At 46.3% G+C, this 21,622-nt stretch overlaps 1 protein-coding gene across 1 annotated transcript; it reads left to right on the top strand.

Annotated features, from left to right (window-relative positions):
• Positions 1-32: 32 nt before the first annotated feature.
• On the top strand, positions 33-20,930 carry src (v-src avian sarcoma (Schmidt-Ruppin A-2) viral oncogene homolog). Its single transcript, XM_076166410.1, has 12 exons — positions 33-463; positions 12,790-13,051; positions 13,129-13,228; positions 14,827-14,925; positions 15,457-15,560; positions 16,613-16,762; positions 16,970-17,125; positions 17,283-17,462; positions 17,615-17,691; positions 17,784-17,937; positions 18,040-18,171; positions 18,335-20,930. The coding sequence occupies exons 2-12, from the start codon at positions 12,799-12,801 to the stop codon at positions 18,541-18,543; spliced, it is 1,614 nt and encodes a 537-aa protein (XP_076022525.1). The 5' UTR covers positions 33-463; positions 12,790-12,798; the 3' UTR covers positions 18,544-20,930.
• The last annotated feature ends 692 nt before the right edge of the window (positions 20,931-21,622 follow it).

Below are 21,622 nucleotides of genomic sequence, written 5' to 3'. Positions count from 1 at the left end.
CCCTCCCTCCCTCTCCTGTCGCCAGCTCTGCCTCAGTGTTTTGGTCTTGATTTGGTAAACCTGAGCGCAAAGCGGCACGTATTTACGGATATTAGCACGGCAAAAGCAGAGTTAGTTTATGTGATACCGCCACCGGGCATTTAAGTCTTTCTCCTTCCGCCTACGAGAGTTTTAAAGATAAAAAACATTTGGTTTGTTTGCTTCGGAGTCATTCCCCGTCATGACCTTACCGGCCCGCCCCTCCAGTTGAATGGGATTCCACATCGCCGCTCTTCTCCTCGGCTCGGTATCGACCGTCTCCTCCGCCGCTGCTGCTGCTCCTCCTGCTGCTGCTCCAACTACCGATTTAGGAATCTGTGAGCTATTCTCTGTAACCGCACCATTAATGTGTTGACGTGAAAGTTGGCTGTCTTGGTCGGTAGAAGGGAGAAGACGCCAAATCCCCGCTCGCCTGCGCGTCAGGGTGAGTAAAGTTGTTGTTTTTACTGTGAGTGACTCAAGGAAGGATCACGGTAATGACAGGCGGCGAGAGAGAAATGAATGGAGATACAGTAACAGATGTGGCTTCTTAAACTCTTTCTAGCCTGATCGTCAGGAAAACAGTGTGATCGTTTTAGAAATATTAGGATTTTACGTTTGAAGTTCACCAGTCAGTTCAAACTCGAACTTCATTTAGCACCACACACATTTAAATGAGCAAAAATCTGTGACATAAAGATGTTTTTCTTTCAATGTTACACACTAAACAGGCTAAATAATACTTTTGGCGGTAAATTTATATTTATTTCGCCTTATCGAACGTACAGTAGCTCTTGCTTAACACATTCACAGTTTTAAGGCAAATTATATTTCATATTTTTGATAGTATTTATTTATTTAAGTGATTTGCTTTTGCTTGTTCAGTCAGATTGCCACATATTTTCTTTCCCACACACTTGTCATATGCACAGGATTAGCCTCACCCACACACAGCATGACTCAAAGGACCACATATTGACTCACTTATATGGATGTAAATAACAATAGAAAACATGGCACAAGCCTAGCCCTCAGAATAAACCATGTATGTAGCATTTATCTTTGATCTATGTAAACTCAATGTTTACCGGTCAGCCAGACTGCTTATCTCACATCACAGCACAGATTACATCATTCAATCAGGCGTCTATCCATCTATAAATCTGATCTATGAATCTGAATCCAGATAAGCGCCTGGACGGTTTTTCTCTGACATGCTTCCTTATCTATTGGCCAGTGTGTGCCAGCCGTCATTGTGTGATACGGTTGCTATCATAACAGTTCACACCCAATACCTTGTACGTCCCTTTTACCCTCAAGTGTCAAACACACACATATAGATAAGCCTCCTCTACCCCTAATGCAATGTGTTTTTATAACTTTATAACTAAAATTTGTTGAAGTATTTTGGCACGTGATTTTTGCTGAACAATCAAATTTGTATGCTTTTACGATAAAAACAAGAGATCCTCAGTGTTGCATGACGCTGCTTCTCCACACAGTTTGTCTCTCTTTGCATTTTTGTCTTTTCCTGGAGGAACATCATGTATGTGAAATATATTCCAAGTCAGTGTCGGGCCAAAGCCATGACATGAGATGCTGGTGGAGATGAAGCTGTGTTGCCTCAGGGCATGAATGACAGCATGATGACAGCCTGTATTTACATCACCTTCTCTCTTATGTAATACCTTTCTGAACAATAGGGAGAAGGAAGTAAACGAAAAGACCAATTTAATGTAAAGACGAGCAAGCTGCTTTTGGTTCCACTTGGCCTTTTGCTCGTGGTGAGAGCAGAATGTCTCTCTGAACGCTAGAAGATGGTCAACTGTATTTTTAACGGCCGCATTTCAGGCCTCATAGCAGAAACCTAATGCTCCTTGGAATCCTGTGAATGCCTCCCAGTGAAAGCTGTAGATGTTTATGTCAGATCCGATGGGATTGGCGGAAAGTGGCTCTTGAGGCACAAATTCCTGCTAATTGGCAACGTGGCTTTGGACTGGCCCCTTTGTTCCCTCTTATAGTGGAGGGGTCTGTCTGTCAGAGTGATACACTGGGCCTGGCATCAATGAGCTGCTTGTTTCCACAGCTATCCGGCCCTGGAGAATCGCTCTTTAAGACAAATCGCTTCCACTTTCAAAATTGCCTTTGTGCACCTATTGAAAGCGGTGCATGGGGGCTTTGAGAGGTGGTCTATAACCTAAGTGTTTCTGAAGCATTCCAGGCAGACGGTTCAGATCAGGATGTGTATCACCGCCCCTTGTTGTTTTGAGTACTTTCCGCTCCGTGGAAGCCAACTGAGCTTCTGTATTTGCTGTGACATATCGTACTTGTTTATGATATTATTAAGAGGAACAAGCTTATCTGGTAGAAGAGGAGGAGAAATAAAGAGATGGCTTACAAATGTCAGGATGGAAAGCAGAGCCACAAATGAGAGGTAATGTCCCTCTGCTTTGTTCAAAGATGGAGCATTCCCATTTGACTTTGGGTTCCTCCACAAACAAAACACTTGTCTGATGTCAGCCTGAACCCTGCTGTCATTTGCAAATGAGATGTGAAACACACACCAAAGGGGGGAGCGAGGGGCATCATATAGAGAGAGGGTCTCATGGAATGTGCGACGGCTTCCCACTGACTAATCCTACTGAATATTTAATAGCTCAGATACCAAACTTCTGTCGCTGTGGCCCAGTTTTGGTGCTAATTAGTGCCCAGCTATGTTCAAGGGCGTACAGTTAAACATTGGAATGGCACTGCCACCTGTTCTCTCCGTCCCCCTCCTCTCCCCTCCCTCCCATCCAGCCATTCTTTGTGTGTCTGTCTCTGTTTAGGCTTTATGTGTGGGTATTGGTGAGGTCAGTATGTTCTTTGAAGGCTTTTCTCTTGCTAACTCCACTCTTGACTGCCTGAGTTACTGACTACAGAGGAGCAATTGTACACTGTTTCAACATAAAGCCACATTGCACCCAGTAAACGCAGGTGAATGATAAGGATGCAGGACTGGGAGCCTTGCGTCTCCCTGCAAGCTCTCTGTCGGAGAGGTCTCTGCTGGTCGGCCTTTTCAATGGAGTATCTTATAGTGGTTTGATAGAGTCAAACAGAGGGGGGCTTGTGTCTTCCCCGGGATCTCTGGCCACTTCCTGTGCCTCTGCTCTGGGAACAGGCCAGGGTGACACAGGCCACGCATCTCTACTCAATCCACCCACTGTTGTCGCTGTGGAAAGGCCGTCACTCTCACACCCTCACTCTCGACCGCGCCACACAACTTCACCCGGCACGTTTGCGGCGACAGGAAAAGTGCGGTTGGCATTTAGAAAGATAGCCTCTATGCGCGCCTTTGTGTAGGTGCAGCTGTGCGGGCCTGATCTGGACCAGGAGATGCTGGGAAAGAAGTACAGGCCGCTCTCAGCCACCGCCTAGATCGTCCTCGCCGCTTTCTCCAGCCTGCGAAAATCACTCCAATATGTCGACGCCTGCCAGAGATGAGCAAACCTCCTGCACAGACAGAGCTTAAAATCAGAGCACCACCAGATAACAGGGGCATCTTGGTGTTGTCCTTTAAAGGATGTGTGTAAGGTCTAGTCTAGTCGCCTTTCGCTGGGGGGGAGATGTGAGACGCCGAAGCAAATCACAGTCTTTTTACTTTACAAGTAGTTTCCACATTACAGTACGATGCTCTCACGACACGTTGCCTCATGATACAATTTCCTCTTTCCCAAACAGTAGTTGGTCAGTATCAGCGGTTGAGTCTTTGGCTTTCAGTGTCATTTTAACGTTGACGCTTTCCACCTACGTGCAGTGATAAGTGATATGAAATCTGGATTCAAAAGAGGAAGTTGTACTGTAATGTCTGTGTGTTTACTGTAAGGATGAACTATCGGAGCAAAGGCCAGAAAGCGGCTTCGGCTACTAAAGGGTCATCTTCCCCTCCAGGCTCCAGACGTGCCACCCACCCACACACACACACACACACACGTACACACACCTCCGCCGATTGCTTAGCAGTCAGCTTCTCCCTCACCGTTTCGCCGCCCCACTGAGGTGCATTTGAATATTGAAATCGGGGCACGGTGAACAAAGGGGCGGCGTAGAGGAGTTGGAGGAAATCACTCCGGTGTCAGGGGCCTCACCCTCCAATCTGTTATGGAAATGCCGTGGCAGGGAGCTGTTATGTTTGACGATGACGTGCGATACCAGTGCATTTTTAAAATGTAATGGCGAACCCCGATGGCTGAACTCTGAGCTTTTAACGCTCGTCTTCGTCCATCTGCAAGGAAGCCGTCTCCATTATCTCTCACCAGCTGTTACAGTTTAATAGGTGGTGTTGTTTGAATAGTATTATTGTAATAGTAATTCTTGTGCTTACTGCTTTAAGCTACTTTAAGCCTTCTTTTCAGTGTGAGCCCAGGTTAAGGTGGTTAAGCCCTCAATCTTTCACATACGTACACATTTGTTCAAACACTGTCAATTGTTCTCATGTATCTGCTTTGTCATTGCTCAGGGTATACAGTATCCACTAACTATGGATACATTACAGTGTTGTTGTTGTCAATTGATGATCGGCTGCAGCGTAGAATACTCTGGGATAAACAAAATCTGGTCTGCAGCCAATCTTGAGTCTCATTCTCTGTGTTATGTCTGTGGCTGTGTGACAGTTAAGCCGGCGTTGTGCTGTGGCATCACTCTGAGCCTGAGCGTCTGAACATCCTGGGTGGACGGTGGTGTCTCTACCTGCTCCCTGCACATTCCTGCTCTGGGCTGTGAGAGAGAGAGAGAGAGGGAGAGAGAGAGAGGAGTTGGAACTCGCCTTGTCCTCGACTCTGCATTCCTTAACCATGAGTTCGCTCAGTCGCAATGCTGCTGCTGCAAACCTGGGAATGCCACAAGCACACACAACACACACACACACACACACACACACACACACACACACACACACACACACACACACACACACACGTATAGACACGTGACACACACACCTGGCTGACTTTCATACCTCAGTGACTCAGGCTTGCTCACACTCAAACATATTTACATGCTTATATGTTTAATGTCTCTGTACTGGGATCCGACACGTTATGTATTCATTTGCTTCCTTGCTTAATCACCATACAATATATTTTATATTTCTTACACTTGGGTGTTGCCTTAGATCTCAGAGCTGCAGGGATTCCTCTCAGCAGCTCCAGCCTGGCCGTGCAGAGGAGAGGTTAAATGGTGAAAGCCCATTGGTTAGTGGAGCGTGGGGCACTGGGGCGCCTCTGTGGGCTTGAGCCGATCAAATACGTGAGGGTGAGGGTGAATTTAATGGTTCACGGTCACAGTCTGAGCTCACTGCAGGCTACTCTGAGGCTTTCTGTGCCAAGATGTTCTCTGAGGCGCTCCGACGGCGGCGAGTGTGTCAAAGATTTCTTCTTCGTAGGTTTTTTTGCGAATACAGGAATGTTCCTTCACCCTTTCAGGTTGACGGCCAGTTCAACAATATTTGGAAAGCAGCAAAAAGCGGATGTTTCCCCCCGTCCTCACGTGACGTACGGCCCACACGTCCCTGGCTTCAAGAGGAATCGAAATCCTTTATTTCCAGCATTTCCCAGTGGAAATCCCCCTGAAAGGATTGGAGAAAGATTGGGTAAAGGGAGTGAGGAGAGGATAGACTGACCAAGTGTAAAACTTGGGGGGAAAGAGACAGTTAAAGCCCTTAGGGATTATCTTTTCCTTCTCCTCTCTCTCTCTCTCTCTCTCCCCCCACCCCACCCCCCCCCCCCCATCCTGCTCTGCTCTGCTCTCCTCGCCACTTTGTGTCGGAACACATGACTGCTGCTCATCAGTCTCGGTTCTCATAATGACCATATTTAGATGAGAGAGCAGCGAGGGAAAGCCACAAAGGTTTGTCAGAGGAAAGCCCGCAAGCAGAATGACCTGGAGGTTGTACTGTGTGTGTGTGTGTGTGTGTGTGTGTGTGTGTGTGTGTGTGTGTGTGTGTGTGTGTGTGTGTGTGTGTGTGTGTGTGTGTGTGTGTGTGTGTGTGTGTGTGTGTGTGTGTGAGAGAAGAGTACAGTGCTCCTGCATTGCAGCAAAGCAGATTTCAAACAACGCAGTAGTGAACCATTCTCTCTCTATTCTTGGTCTTTAATGCTCCACGCAGGAACAATAAAGGGGCTTCTCACACACACACACACACACACACACACACACACACACACACACACTCTGAGCACCCGCAGGTCCTGTCGCAGCAGCAGTCGCATGCCACACGTGCCTCAGATCTGGTGGTTTTTCAGGCGAGATAGCTGCTGTTGGCTGCGTGTGTGTATTCATCACAAGTGACATGGGAACAGCTGAGAGTCCCTGGGCCGTAAAGCAGAGGCATGTGTTTCAACACGCTCAGCACTTTGCTCACAATTGGCTGATCTCCCCCCTCCGTTGACATTTGGGGCTATTTGTTTCAACGCTTTCGCCTCATAAACCTCCTCAGTCTAACAGTAACTGTCGGATCGGCGGGGATGGCGCGGCGTTTTTAGTCGCTGTTTTGCAACAAACCTGATGAGCTCAGCGTAGGAAATTACAGTAATGGCCTCTGTCTGTCTCAACTAAGCCCGCGCTCGTCACACCCAGTCTAGGAGAGATAGTTGGAGCGTCTTTGGGTCGAGGCAGGTAGCTACTCTACAACACAACACTTTCACCAGCGGGGGGAGGGAGGGAGGGAGGGAATGATTGTGTGTGACACTGGACGAGGCCGGTACACATCACAGACACGACCCAGAGAGAGATAGACATCTGGACTCTATCTCTCTCTGCTTGTCTCTGTCGTGTCCGTCATTGAGGCCGGGGGAGTTTTTCTATGACGTTTTGATCTGTCCTACACTGACAAACAGTAATCATACTGCTGTGTGTGTGTGCGTGTGTGTGAGGGGGAATCTGAGTCCAGTGTTGCATTGTGGGCTTTGGGGCTTTGAGGTAATGTAGCAGATGGAGTGGGTGGAGGTGGTTGCAGTTGAGCTAAAGGAGAGGGAAAGATGGAAAGAGGGAGTAGCCCGCTGTAGATAAATGAAATCTGGGGAAAGAGGGCTAAGAAAAAGAGTTCACAACAAAGGCAAGATGATTACAGCTTAATCAGCAGCAGATCACATCGTCTGAAATGCCTCAGATGTTTCCCCGCTGAGCCTCGATGCCTAAGCAATTTGATGTGTGTTATACTCCGATTAGGAACGCGGAATGACACAACATCCACGGTTTAAGATGCTGCAGCTGCTCGGTTCCGTGGAGTTCAGGGTCGTGTAAAGTTGTATTGTTCGTCAGAGGAAAGGTGATCTGAGCGTTCGTTGCTTTTTCAGGGAAGTACAGCGTTGGTGAGAAACATAAACACACGCCGGCCACAGCAGGACGAGGCCTCACAGGCTCTGATCCTGTTAGAAACTCACTGCGGGCTGTGAAACGGGGTGAACACTCTTGGTTTTATGGGAATCCCCTGCGGTAGCAAAAGCCTTAAACTGGAAAGAATTTCCTCAGGTGATCTCACATTCTCTGCTCCCCTTTGTGTCACTTTTTCCGTCTTTCTTTCTCCGCTTCACCCCCTCTGTGTTTGGTCCCGAAACGCTTTCAGGAAGGGACAGACGATCCCACGTGAAGTCATTTAGAGACCGAGCTTCCGCTAATCTTGCCCTTTTTTTTTCTTCATCTGATAAGGTTGTATTTTCAGCCAAGTGTTGGTGTGCAACCATCTGACATCTGTGCAGTTTGTTGGTTCGTGGAATGCTTGGAATCACCTCCATAGCAACAGCCAGGCCGTGTGTGTGTGTGTGTGTGTGTGTGTGTGTGTGTGTGTGTGTGTGTGTGTGTGTGTGTGTGTGTGTGTGTGTGTGTGTGTGTGTGTGTGTGTGTGTGTGTGTGTGTGTGTGTGTGTGTGTGTGTGTGTGTGTGTGTGTGTGTGTGTGTGTGTGTGTGTGTGTGTGTGTGTGTGTGTGTGTGGGGAGCGGTAAATATTGACTCCACCGCCTCCCATCCCTGTGTCTGTCCGTGACGGGAGCACAGGGGGATGATGGGTACACACTTTATCCTAGACTCAGCAGCGTCCTGTAGCGGGGGCGTGTGTTTACCTTCAGAACTCAAACACGGAGGAGTTCTCTGACTCCCAGTGGCTCACAGTTTGTGTTCCTACAATGCCAAAAGAAGCAAAATGCCAAAAGCGTGAGTTTATGAAGCTCTCTCTCTCTCGCCTCTCTGTAATGATTGACTTAATGGGTAACTAAATGGGAAGTGAGGATGGATACGAGTAGTACTACTTCAACAGTTGCTGAAGCAGCGTGGGGGCGTGGGGGGAGTATGGATGTGTAAACATAACCAAGCAGCCATTTCCTCTATTCTTGTTTGTGGAAGGGGAAGAGAAACAAGGCGACATTCATCTCTAACTGACCTAACTGACCTTTGTCATGTAAGCAGGAACCGGACCACCTGTCCCCGGTGGCGGCTGAGAGTTCAATTACTTCATCAAACTTACACACAGTGAAGCGCTGTGTGTTCTCGGTGGAGATTTTCTACCTGCTTTCCCACAGCAGTTGGATTTGTTGAGACAGGATGAGAGATGTGCTTGAAGGAATAACAGCAGCAGCAGCAGCGGTCTGACCGGTATATCCTGTCCTGTTCTCTCAGTCTCTCACCGGCGTCCTCGCAGGCCGCAGATGGAATATATTCACAGCATTTGGCGGGTACGATTAGGGAATAAATGTCCATAATCTGGGCAGAACAAGCAGGCCGGGATTACGCCGCAATCGCCGGGCCCGGTGACGCAGGAGCCAAAGCTTTCGGCCCCAAAGTGATTGCATAGAGAGCGTTAAGCCGAATACATCAGGATCACATGCACACACAATCACACACGCAGGCGCAGACAGACGTGCATATATTCTCTGTGTGTTTTCCTCTCTCACACACACATGTACGCACTTGCTTCCTGTCCCCCGAGCCAGATCGCTCGCTGCTTGCACGTCTCCATTTGCTTGTACAGTGACTCTACCCTGCTATGAACTGAATATACATTGTGTTGACTGTACTGTGATTGTGTTTTGCTCTATAAATGGAGATTATTTTGTAGTGGAAGGGCTTGAAGACGTTGCACTACTCATCCAAATAACATCTGCAGTCCTGTGGTGACATTCATACCTTTGGCCCAATGATAGAAACATATTTGAGTCATTGTTTATTAATCTGAATCATTGTCAATTGTCCCTTTTCTACCCTTTGATCACCTTCAGCACTGATGGGTGTTTAATCCTAGTTTTGCCGCGATCCCACTAAATGAAAACCTCGTCTCTTAATAAGAAATGATCATTACTTGTGCTTTAACGTGGCGTCTAGTTGAGATTACGACCACTGACGAACAGAAAGGCCTGTTGGAAACAAGTGGTGTGATGTGCAGGGTCAGGTGAAGGGTGGCTGCAGCTGTCTGTGCTGTTTAACCTCCCGGGCTTTACGTCCATGCAGCAGACACACGAGCTGGAGTTTCTCCCGTCCCGTCCCGTCCTGCGTGGTGACTTTGTGAGTGCAGTCGCTCCGTCCCCTCCACCGGAGAGTTTGTGCTGGAAGGAAACACACAAACACCACTTTAAATGTTTGATGTCAGCTTATGCAAATGCAGTGAAAACAGGCTGCTGTCTCCCGTGCGGAGGGAGACCTGTTGTTCTGGCGCCGGCTGTAAATCGTGTCGTCGTGGCCGCATTCCGGATGAAATCGTCTCAAAATGAGGCTAGATTTGTTTTTATCTCTGCCTTCACGGCTTCACCTTGTCCTGTAGGTTTGTCATCGTGCTCAGCTTTAGTCAGAGTAAAGAAACGTTGAGGATTTGTTGTATTAATCCCCTTTACCTCGCCCTCAGTGATCCATCATCATAGGTGCGTACAGGCTGAAATGAAGGAGCTGTTATTATGCAGGAACGCTTCTTATTCCCATGACGTGACGACGCGTTAATGCAACAGTTTCATTGCTGTAATGATAATGTCAACATAAGTGTCACAATTAACCTGCCGCCTGGAGCATTATTGTGTGTGTGTGTGTGTGTGTGTGTGTGTGTGTGTGTGTGTGTGTGTGTGTGTGTGTGTGTGTGTGTGTGTGTGTGTGTGTGTGTGTGTGTGTGTGTGTGTGTGTGTGTGTGTGTGTGTGTGTGTGTGTGTGTGTGTGTGTGTGTTTTTAAAGTAAAGATGCGTTGTCAGAACATGCCCCGATCCTCGTAGGCCAACAACACCAAACGCAACAAGCAGCCTGGAGGAGGTGGAGGTATGGAGCTCTACTGTAGCTGTCAGTGCGGCGACACACAAGCCTGTACTTGCTAGTTTCTTCGCCGAGTTTCACCGCCTTATCGCCGTCTTTCTCGGTCTGAGTCGCCTAACAGCTGTTAAAGGAGCAGAGCGGTGGGAAAGCCTCTGTCGGGAGCTCGACACCCTTTCTTTTATTTCAACGTGTGGATGATGGCGTTCACAGATTAGGGTTGTTTCATTTTGAAGTGTGGGAGGAAAACAAACCCCGAGCAGCAATATTAAAAGCCTATGGCTGTTCAGCTAAAGCCCCAGAGATTTGAAGGATTTGGAATTCATTGCTAGATCTTATGCATAATTAAGCAACCTGGCCCTCCCCCCTCCCCTCCATCCCCCCTCCCCCCACACACACCCACACACCCACCCAGGCTCACCCCCCCCCCCCCCCCCCCCCCTGCTTTGCCTGAGGGAGTTTCATGCAACTCATGCATCCCAGACATTTGGAGTTTGTTACTTTACCTCAACCGTACGAGGCCGACATCAGGCTCTCGCATTCCTGTAAGCGATACTTTCACACACACGCAGACGCCATCGCATCGTTTAGATCTCCAGCAAATCACCACGCAATTTTCTGCTCCGTGACTTTGTTCATTTCCATAAATCGGGAGTCGCTGTTAGATCAAAAACACGCTAAGGTCTGGCGGGGCCACTTGTTCGTGCCGCCTGCTACCAGCTGACAAAAGAGGCCTTTGTCTGCCGCTGAGTGTGAACGAAGGTCCCAGACTCTGGCGATGCCGTTGTTTTGCATTGACTCTGTGGCGTTGTCTCTTATTGTGAGGTTGCAGTTCATTCTGCCTGTGTGCTCAGACACACAGCTGGACAAAGACACCAAACTGTATTCATTGATATAAGTTTCCTTTTCTCCATTGGTGTTAAAATGAAACGTTTTCATTCATTCACCATGTGGGATGCTACAGTTCATAAGTCAACATTACTGAGGTAGCACCGTCTGAATGATCTTATTAAGGGGACATTTTCCTGTAAGCATCATTTGTGGGTAAAGCTTTTACAGGATTAAGGATTTGCGATTAGAGGGAAAGTGTCTCCCCTGTGCTTATTAACCATGCAGCCAAGAACACAAAGAGCAGCTCACTGTGAACCACCCGCCATCTTTCTGTGTGTGTCTGCACGTTAACCTGCATGCACTGTTACACTCGCTGAGACGCAGCACACACGCCTCGGGCTAAAACATCAACTGTCCACACCCATTGACCCCCCTCCCTCCACTCCTCTCCACTCCACTCCCATTTTATCCGTTCTTGATGGCAACTGAAATGAACCCCCTTGTTCTCTCTCTCTCTCTCTCTCTCTCTCTCTCTCCCGCTCTCTCTCTCTATTATTTAAATATATTTACATCTCTGCCATCTGAGATGAGCGTGCACAATTGCGCATGCATCTGGAATCTCCCAAACCGTCTCCAGACACGCCGGCGAGCCCCCGCGTCGTCTGATCGCCGGTGCTTCTGCTCTTCTAGCAAATTGCCGTTCCTATGGGAAGTGTACACGCAGCAGCGAGGAGGCACACAAACTCGCCGATCAGACCCTTTGACAGCTTGTGTGTGTTCCCTTGTGTAGCGAGACCGTGTGCCATACATTTTCTCACCATATGTCACCACGGCGGTTCTGACAGTGAACACGCCGGGCTGCCAGACGGCCCGTTGTATCGGAGCTCGTCACCGGTGTAGTATTAGACGCGTAGCTTGTGAATGAGACAAGCCTCACGCACTGATTAACTCCAGTTAAGGTCCAAAGCACACAAGGCTTCCTGAATAGCGGCAGCAGAGGGTTGAGTGGCCTGACACTCAGCACTTGCACGCCGACCCTTTCAGTGTGATCTTTCTGCTTACACACTTATCAACACTAAAGCTTGGAAACCTGAGGCTGTACGGCAACAATGATCCAGCTCACCTCTGTGTTTCCTGCAGTAATTAGCTTGTAGTAGTTGAGCCTGTAGCTGTGTCTGTCCATGATGGCACTGGATTGAGTCTCTAAATTGTCCTCATCTTATTTTAAGGATTTCTTAAGGTGTGTATGTAGAGCTACTTCTTCTAAATAGAGTAAATATCTCCTTAATGCCATAATGTGCATCTGTGTGCATGCAGGCATGTGGGACATGTCTGCCTGTGTGTGTGTGTGGCTGCTCTGCTGGTGGTAATGGGGTGAAGTGAATCCCATGTCTGTGTTGAGATGGGGGAGTGACAGCTGTTAGACCATCCGTAGGGAAGTATTGCTTCATGCGGCCTACATGACCCTGTGCCTCCGTGGGTTTAGAGCTGTGGGCTCCAGTCTGTCTCTGGTTTCTGCATCTGGCCTCGAGACGGCAAGAGGGATTTTTTTTCCACTGGATTCATCCTTGGAGAATGACATTAGGAAGGAAGGAAGTGCATTTAATGTGACAATTAAAATGGAGCTCTTCTTTTAAAGTGGCTTAAAATGCAATTTCAGTAATGTCTCTCTTTTTTTTTAAGGGCTTGGCCATGGGTACAACCAAGAGTAAGCCCAAGGATGTAGGCCAGCGAACCCGCAGCCTCGATGGAAACCTCAGCTCGGGCGGAGGAGCCGGGGGCCACCACCTCAATTCCACTCAGCAGGCCTTAACGCCAAATCGGAGCCCCTCTGCCGACGGAGGTCTGATCTCCAATCAGCCCATGGGCTCTAATGCAGAGCTGGCCCTGTTTGGGGGAGTGGACAATAATAGTGTTGCCTCTCCAAACAGAAGCACATTAGCAGGTGAGAATATCATCAGGTGGCGTATGTGTCTGCTGGTTGCTCTGCTTTGGTAATTGCTATAATATTTCCCTTGATAGGAGGCGTGACGACCTTTGTAGCGTTGTACGACTACGAGTCTCGAACGGTCTCAGATCTGTCTTTCAGGAAGGGGGAACGCCTACAGATTGTCAACAACACGTAAGGAAAATGTAGCAATCGCACCACCTCCTATATCAATGTCTGCCATGCACACAAATACACAAAAGAATAGTCCAATCATGCTTATCTTACACAATCAAAAGATGTAAACACAATCCTATACAGCACGTGTCTGCTGGAGTTGTTGCTCAGTTGTGTGACACACTGTTTGTCACCCTGATATGCATGTCACTTACATCTCTGAAAGCTCCTGTAACCATAGGAACAGGCTCAGGAGGGCCAGAGTTTGTCAAAAAGCTTTGATTGTACCTCAATTTTTTAGTCATCGCCCAAATAGACGCAGAAACTCCAGACTCCGGTTGTAGTCGTCTAGTGTGAAAGCCAGTTACTGGATGCAAACCTGTTTAAAGGGGAGTGGTGCTTGTTTGAATCAATTGAGGAGCAGTGAACCGTAGTGTGTAGCGTTGCACCCCCCACCTCCCGTTTTGCCCACTAACTAACTGCTGACCTAGAAGGCATGAGCTGAGGACAATAGTGGATTATTGCTGCATATGGCCCCTTAAGCCAAACACCAGGATCATTATTGGGTCAAATTCACCCGGTTTCTAGGAAATGAATGGCGTGTTATCAAAATTAGTCACCCATCAGCTGCTTCTTAGCTCTCTGATTGTGTACATTGTAGTAATACACACAGTCTGCATGCATGTATGAGGACTGTAGGCATCATTTATTCAAATACACCCCCCCCCTTCTTCCTGTCGCCTCATTATTGTGCCTCGCCCCTTTCTGAGTTATGTAATGATGTTAATATTTTAGCATTAGCTCTATTCTGGCACACTGATCTTGTTATGTGAACTCTGCTGCTCTGTCACTGCTTAACACAATTTTTTGATCTGTATTTCCTTAACCCCCTCTCTTCTGTTTCTTCATTTCCTTTCCTCATCTCTCTTCTCTGTTTCTCTATCGCAAAACCACCGCATTTGTTTACAGGAGGAAGGTGAACTGCAGGTTTGTGAGCTTCTCTGGATTTTTGATGAATGTGTCGCGTTTCCCCCGTGCGTGTGCGTGTGTGTGTGTTTGCGTAACCTGAAACACTGTAGCACCACTCCATTACCACAACAACACACACAGTATACATGTAACTCATGTAACACGTCACATGTAACAACAGTAAACAAAGAGAAGTTGCTCTGAGGCATTGCAGCACTATGATCATTGCAGGACAGCGGCAGGCTACACGTGTACAATCCTTAATTTTTACTTTAGATTACACAAGCAAGTCCAGTGCTGCAATGCTACAGCAGCTCACTCCCTAGCATGAGGCATCATCCCTCCCTGCTCTCATTCCCACCACATCACTGCATGTTTGCTTATGATTAGATAACTTCCAATATTTTTGAACATCACACTCTTAAGCTGTTAAATGCGGGGCTTTAAACCCAACACCATTAGAGTCGCCATGACACCTGGGCCACCATGCCACTTGGGTCTACCTGATCCAAAAAAACCAACAATGATCGAATCAGTTTATTTATGCTTGATAAACACCAGCCTGGAAATTCATAGACTGTTGTATTTGTCTTTTGGGTGTGTGAGGAGCGTCTGTGAAGCTGTGTGTTCTCGTTTCATCCGCACAGAGAAGGGGACTGGTGGCTGGCTCGCTCCCTGACCACCGGAGAGAGCGGTTATATCCCCAGCAATTATGTGGCTCCATCTGACTCCATCCAGGCAGAAGAGTAAATCCCTCTTTTCTTTTCTTTTTTTTTCCTTTCTTGCTCTCTTTTATCTTTCTTTCATCGGGGCACATGGAACATGTAGCACTCCCGAGTGTCGCATTGTCTAAGCAAGTGATTTTGAGCTTTAATCTCTATGTGATTTTCAAATGGGCCCTTCAATGACTGTAGTCTCTTGTTGACTTTACACTGGCATGCACTGCTGACCTTTACCTGCCGGCTAACATGTGCTTGCTTACACAGAATCGCACACAAACTAACCTTTTATAACAACTCAATTTCTCACCTTTGTCTCCTGCTCCGCCAGTCCGCTCAGACTGACTGTAGAGTCCAGGTAAGCGGTGCTACATCGGCCTCAGAATGCAACGCACGTTGAATGAGGCGTGCAACGTCAGAACTTTTGCTCACGTTCACAAAGCACGGGCGGCAACTCACCCTCGCTTCTTCGTCTTTTCCTCTCCTTTACCCACATTCGTCTTTTCCCCTCACCAATCTGGCCCCGTGTCCCGTGTTCTCTCCCCTTTGCCTCACTAGGTGGTATTTTGGCAAAATCACACGCCGCGACTCGGAGAGGCTGCTGCTAAGTTTAGAGAACAGGAGAGGGACTTTCCTGGTGAGAGAGAGCGAAACCACCAAAGGTACGTCTGAGAACTCACAACTCATCACTCAGTTTGCCACATAGACAGGAGAGCTACCTGTATCTTAAAGGGACTATTTAAGAGGGTAGAACCAGTTCAAAACCAGTAATGACTCTGTAAAGGTGATAAATCTCCGCAAATGGTCCAGTCAACCTCATTACTGAGTCTTGGGTATTGTTCACCAACCCTATCGAATGACCAGAGATCCTTTTGTCTGCAACTTGATGCCTCACCGATCGTTACAATGCTGCAGTGAGCATTGTTTACACGCTTATTAAGACAACAGGATTTGCCTTAACAACAGCACAGAGTAAATGCTTTGTAAATATGAGCTATATTGTTAACAATGTACAAACTGAATCGCTCCTAGAAGTAAACCGGTGCTGTTCACTGTGCACGGTAGTTGTGAGCGGTCGTGGGTACAAAACAGAAACGAATCAGGCAGATGGGGATTAGGTTAGATTTGCTGCCTGTGGGCCTCGGTGTCGAGATACGTCTGATATGCAGCTGCTCTGCTCTTGCTGTTGCACATTCCCAGTGGGTTCAACCACCGCTGTGTGTGTGTGTGTGTGTGTGTGTGTGATTTGTGTTCACATATAGAGCACGGGAATCCTGTTAGTTATTATTATTATTACGGTGGGGGGAGCTTACGAGTATACGAGGATGAGCTGGTAATGATAAAAAAAAGAAAAAGAAAGAAGAAGATCCGGGGTGGGAAAGGGATGGAGGAAAAGTCGGTTGGTTGGAGTGTGTGTGTGAGAAGGAGCAGTGGGAGGTGCAGGGTGAGTGAGCCAGACAGAATTAGGTCAATATGGAGCCAAGGCTAAGGACTGTACAACCACGGGCCATATCATTGCAACAAGGAGGAGGCATCTCCCTTGGGTGCGGCGATGTTCTCAGTTTATTTACTTGACCGATGCTGCCCTCTGGTGGTGTAACTGCAGAACTCCACATTAATGTTTTCATCCATTTGCAATCCTTAATGCATTCATTTATTAAAAACACTATTGTAGTTAATTATAGCTGATCATAACTGCTCTTGTTCCCTCCAGGTGCCTATTGTCTGTCTGTACTGGACTACGACAACACCAAAGGGCTGAACGTGAAGCACTACAAGATCAGGAAGCTGGACAGTGGAGGCTTCTACATCACATCACGCACACAGTTCGCCACTTTGCAGCAACTTGTAAATCACTACCGCAGTGAGTTCACACACTTTTTGCTCCCATTCACATCTCAGTCATCCGCGATGAGGCAGACGGATAAACTGATTGTCGCGCTCATGTCTTTTTCCGTTCTCTCTATGAATACCAAAAGTGTGATTTCATGACTTTTAGGGTAGCAGCTGCCAACACGCTGACTCCTTCACATTCTCTCTCTCTCTTTCTGTTTCTCTCTTGTGTTCCCAGAGCACGCTGATGGGCTGTGCCACAGTCTAACAGACATTTGCCCTGTATTGAAGCCTCAGACCCAGGGCTTATCCAAGGACGCTTGGGAGATCCCCAGAGAGTCTCTCCGTCTTGATCTGAAGCTTGGACACGGTTGCTTTGGAGAGGTTTGGATGGGTGAGTCACGTGGTTAAGTCACAAACACAGCAGCAATGCAGGAGGGTCCAAGTCTTGAGTGACACTGGAATGCTACCACTCAGTTGTACCTTGTTTCTTTTTTAGACTGGAATTTGACTGTAAAAAGTCCTGAGTGTCATTATTCATTTTGTTCCAGGAACGTGGAACGGAACGACGCGGGTGGCAATCAAGACTCTGAAAACAGGCACCATGTCCCCTGAGGCCTTCCTGGAGGAAGCTCAGGTCATGAAGAAGCTGAGACATGAAAAACTGGTTCAGCTCTATGCTGTGGTGTCTGAGGAACCGATCTACATCGTCACTGAGTACATGGGACAAGGTCAGCTTGTTACTTTCAGAAAGGAGAGCCAATAGAAACTAAATCTAGCTGTGGTGAAGCAAACTACTGGAGTGAAACGTCCCTCAAATTAAAGTCCTGATGTTCAGATTGTAATACTTAACGTCTTACCTGCTGTGTGTCCCTGTTAACAGGCAGCTTACTGGACTCTTTGAAGGGGGACATGGGTAAGATGCTTCGCCTTCCACAGCTGGTAGACATGGCTTCACAGGTCAGCACAATGCATTTCTCCAATCGCAATCTCAAATATCTATGTCTTCCTCGAAAATATATAGAGAAACTAAAAGCGTGCCTCTTCCTCAGATTGCCTCAGGGATGGCGTACGTGGAGAGGATGAACTATGTGCACAGAGACCTTCGAGCTGCTAACATCCTGGTGGGAGACAACTTGGTGTGCAAAGTGGCAGATTTTGGTCTGGCACGCCTCATTGAGGATAACGAATACACTGCTAGACAGGGTGAGACCACGTGTTGTAGTTCAATCTACATTCTGTCAGTGTGTGTGTGTGTGTTACAATACTTTTAGATTTTTAATGTGGCATTACACTTGTCCCTTCAAGGAGCCAAGTTTCCCATCAAGTGGACGGCTCCCGAGGCTGCTCTATACGGACGCTTCACCATTAAATCTGACGTCTGGTCATTTGGGGTCCTGCTGACCGAACTGGCCACCAAAGGCAGAGTGCCCTATCCAGGCAAGGATGGTTACTGCAATGTTTCTTTTGTCTTTTGCCCCATAGATACTGACCTAACTAAAATGTATGACAAAGTCCATTAGTCCCGAGGAATCCGACGTCTGCTTCACAATGTTATTATAGTTCCAACATGATGACATAATGCCTCTGTCTGCCCTTGTAGGTATGGTGAACCGGGAGGTGTTGGACCAGGTGGAGCGTGGTTACAGGATGCCGTGCCCTGCCGAGTGTCCGGAATCCCTGCACGACTTGATGTTGACCTGCTGGAGGAAGGAGCCTGAGGAGAGGCCCACCTTTGAGTACCTGCAGGGCTTCCTAGAGGATTACTTCACCTCCACAGAGCCCCAGTACCAGCCAGGAGAGAACCTGTAACTGGGCTGAATGGGTACAGATGCATGCCTTTTTCTATGTGAGAATTTAAGCATCCATCTGTTTCAGAGTGCATGGACGTGTACGTGTATGTGTGTATGACAGGGCAGGAAGCCAACAGGATCCTACGTACAATCAATAACTTTCACCTTTCCGGGCATCTGGATACCAAACCACTCAGCAACCTCTCAGTACTCGTATGTCTCTAGTCACTGCCATGCTCGTATCTCCTCTGGGGTAACTATTCAAGAGAAAGGACTCTCATTATGTTTACTTTATCATGCAGTACTTCATTGTTTTGCTTGTCAATCTAATTTTAACAACAGCCAAGCCAGTTTGTCTACCTTTGTTGTGATTGTGAGATGATCTGCATCCCTGAGCACTGTGTATTAATCAACATGACTGATCTCATGGTTAGTTAGTTTTATCACTGTGAGGTGACTCTAAACAAAGGAATGAGAGACTTATTGGAGATATTCAGGAGTCCGGGCGTTGGATACATGTAATGTCCTGCTGAAGACGCCACTTCACATCGTCCATTTCTGCAACAAATTCTCCGGGATCCCATCTGAAGCTCACATGCTCAGAAGTTGTCTTCCAATTCATGTGTGCCGTTGTCCCTCTTGAGAAGTAGCTTACTGGGACCTAATTATCCAGGATATTGTGGATCTTGAATTTTTAAAGAAATCAGACCTGGATAAACTGGAATACTTTCAGGTAAACAATTTTATATCGCTTCATAACCATTATTGCATGTGTAACCTTAAGGTTTTGTGAGCACTGTGAGATTTCTTTATGAGACTGACACAGGAAGTCCTACCTTGGATTCCCATCACATTTATCTGTGTAGTCTCACTCACAAAACTGCTGTGGATGAATCGGTTTATCGCTGTGACCAACATACAGTTCAGAAAGAAAAGAAGACGGAGCCTTTATCTGTATGTGAATTGTGACTTTTCTTACAAAGCAATGGCTACTGATCACTGACGACCATCCCAGGATGGAGAAGAGGAAAAATTCTGCTGCAAGTTTTTTGTGCCAATGAAATCTATTTTGTAATCTCTTCTTAAAGTGTATTTTACTACTCTGAAATTTCTTACAGTGGAATTTGAGTAGATACGGAGAGGTTGTGTTATTGAACTCGAGGGATTCATTGTTTTGAGATCCAGCTCCCATACACACACTAGGTTTTGATTTGGTTTCGAGCATTCAACATAAACTCCAGCGAATCTTCATACACATAAATATTCAGTTCTGACCTTCAATAACATGAAGATGATTAATTATATATTTTGTGGATATCTGAGCATAGTTTGACACTGGATATGTTATGTTTCTGATCTCAGAAGATGAAAAATATTAACACTTATGCCAATTATGTCCAGGTCTCCCTCCAGCCTCTAGGGGGCAGACTAGACAGTCGTCCCCTTTAGAGCATGTACAGCAAATGAATTGGCATCTTAAACTTAATTGTAAATACACTTAATGCTAATATTTTGTATATATCATCTTTATAATTTATTCCCTATAAAATAACCCAACTGTTGACTTTGCTTTCATTTTATTTGTTCAAACTGTACGGTACTTCTTATGGGATAAATAACAACTGATGATAATGAAATATATTCTCCAATACTTTGACATTGCAAGTATGATTTGTGTGCCTGTATTTCTGTGAAGCTTATGTTCTAGGTTGTACGTTGTACAATATGAGTTACAGCTGGTAAAAGGAACTGCTTTACCTGAAAACCAGATTCATACCCCTCATTCAGGTTTTAGAGATGTAAATAGCCCCCCGTCTCTCAAGCGATCGGATCTACATTACTTCATCATGAAGCCATCAAATGTGGGATTTTGGTGTTCATGAGTGCGCTTACACCAGGCTTACACTAGCATCCCCTCTGTATTACCATGTATTTAGTTTAATTTATGACCAGCTCTTCCAGTTTGGGTTTCATAAAGCACTACTGATAGGAATTAAATTCAGAGCATGATTGGAAGGAGCTTGATATCTGTGAAGTGTCTGCTGTGTCCTGTGGACATGGTCATGCCACGATGAATTCATTGACCTGGGTGTAGTCAGATTGTCCACTTTCCCCTGACCTGTCTCAATGAATATTTATGAGCAAAATCATGGGAAAGATGCACATAAAAGGATGATTTATTTTATTTTCTCTCTCATTTTTGTCTCAAGCCAAGGATGTTTCCTGTGGGGTTCTGTGGGGGTCTCCTCTCCTCTCCTCTCCTCTCTCTGTCTATGCAGATATTATTTTTTAAATATGTGATATTCCTATTTACTCTTTTTTACTGTATTCAGTGGGAATTAAAGAATTTTCAGATAAATCTTACTCAGCATTGGAAGGATGTTTGAATAAAATTTGTATATTGCCCACGGTGTGCTATTCTGTGTGTGTTTAAAAGGAAATGATGAACTCACTGATTAGTCTTGGTTTACATTTGTCTTAGGGGCGAGTCAGTAGGACTGAGGTCAAAGGTCAAGCAATAAACAAATATTTTTCACCCTTGACCAAGATCCTGCACGCCTGCTTAATGAGGGTAACAGTTTCTTTTCCAAATCTTACACATGCAAAGCCACTGAATTAAATGATTTGGATAATATATCACTGTTTGAAACCCCAAATATCTTCAGGAATTATATGCCCCACAGCTGCAGTTTTATCAAGAGATAAGATAGATAAGTCCAACTAGATTTTGGTCCAATAAATTCAATATTTCCACACTAGGACTGTACCAATGAAGGCTCTAAAATGTGATGTCATTTAGACATTCAAAGAACTACCATAGAAATTAAATTAATACTAGAAAAGTATCCCTACAGATACCATAGGGACTCTATATGTGCGCCCTTGATGTTTGGCCTTATTATTTGTATTACATCAACAACAGCCAACATTGTATTACACCGCCCAGCAACACGTTAATGTAGTTACTGTTATTTATACGCATTTAATTTTTATTTTTGGAACAGCTACAAGTAGAGATGCAATATATTCACAAATGTTACCATGTTGTGAAAGAAAACAAGATACATATATGACAACAACAATATAGAGGGTTGAGA

Source organism: Genypterus blacodes, unplaced genomic scaffold (assembly GCF_046128005.1).
Source record: "Genypterus blacodes isolate CSIRO-AG114 ecotype Tasmania unplaced genomic scaffold, CSIRO-AGI_Gbla_v1 ptg000156l_1, whole genome shotgun sequence".
In the NCBI taxonomy this organism is placed as follows: Eukaryota; Metazoa; Chordata; class Actinopteri; order Ophidiiformes; family Ophidiidae; genus Genypterus; species Genypterus blacodes.
Note: the sequence above shows the minus strand (reverse complement) of the source record. Positions and strands in the feature narration are given on the sequence as shown.

Coding starts and splice junctions, on each gene's coding strand:
- src (XM_076166410.1), top strand. CDS start 12,799: ATGGGTACAACCAAGAGTAAGCCCAAGGATGTAGGCCAGCGAACCCGC. Junction 15,561..16,612: donor AGAGAGCGAAACCACCAAAG/GTACGTCTGAGA, acceptor TGTTCCCTCCAG/GTGCCTATTGTCTGTCTGTA. Junction 18,172..18,334: donor AGGCAGAGTGCCCTATCCAG/GCAAGGATGGTT, acceptor CTGCCCTTGTAG/GTATGGTGAACCGGGAGGTG.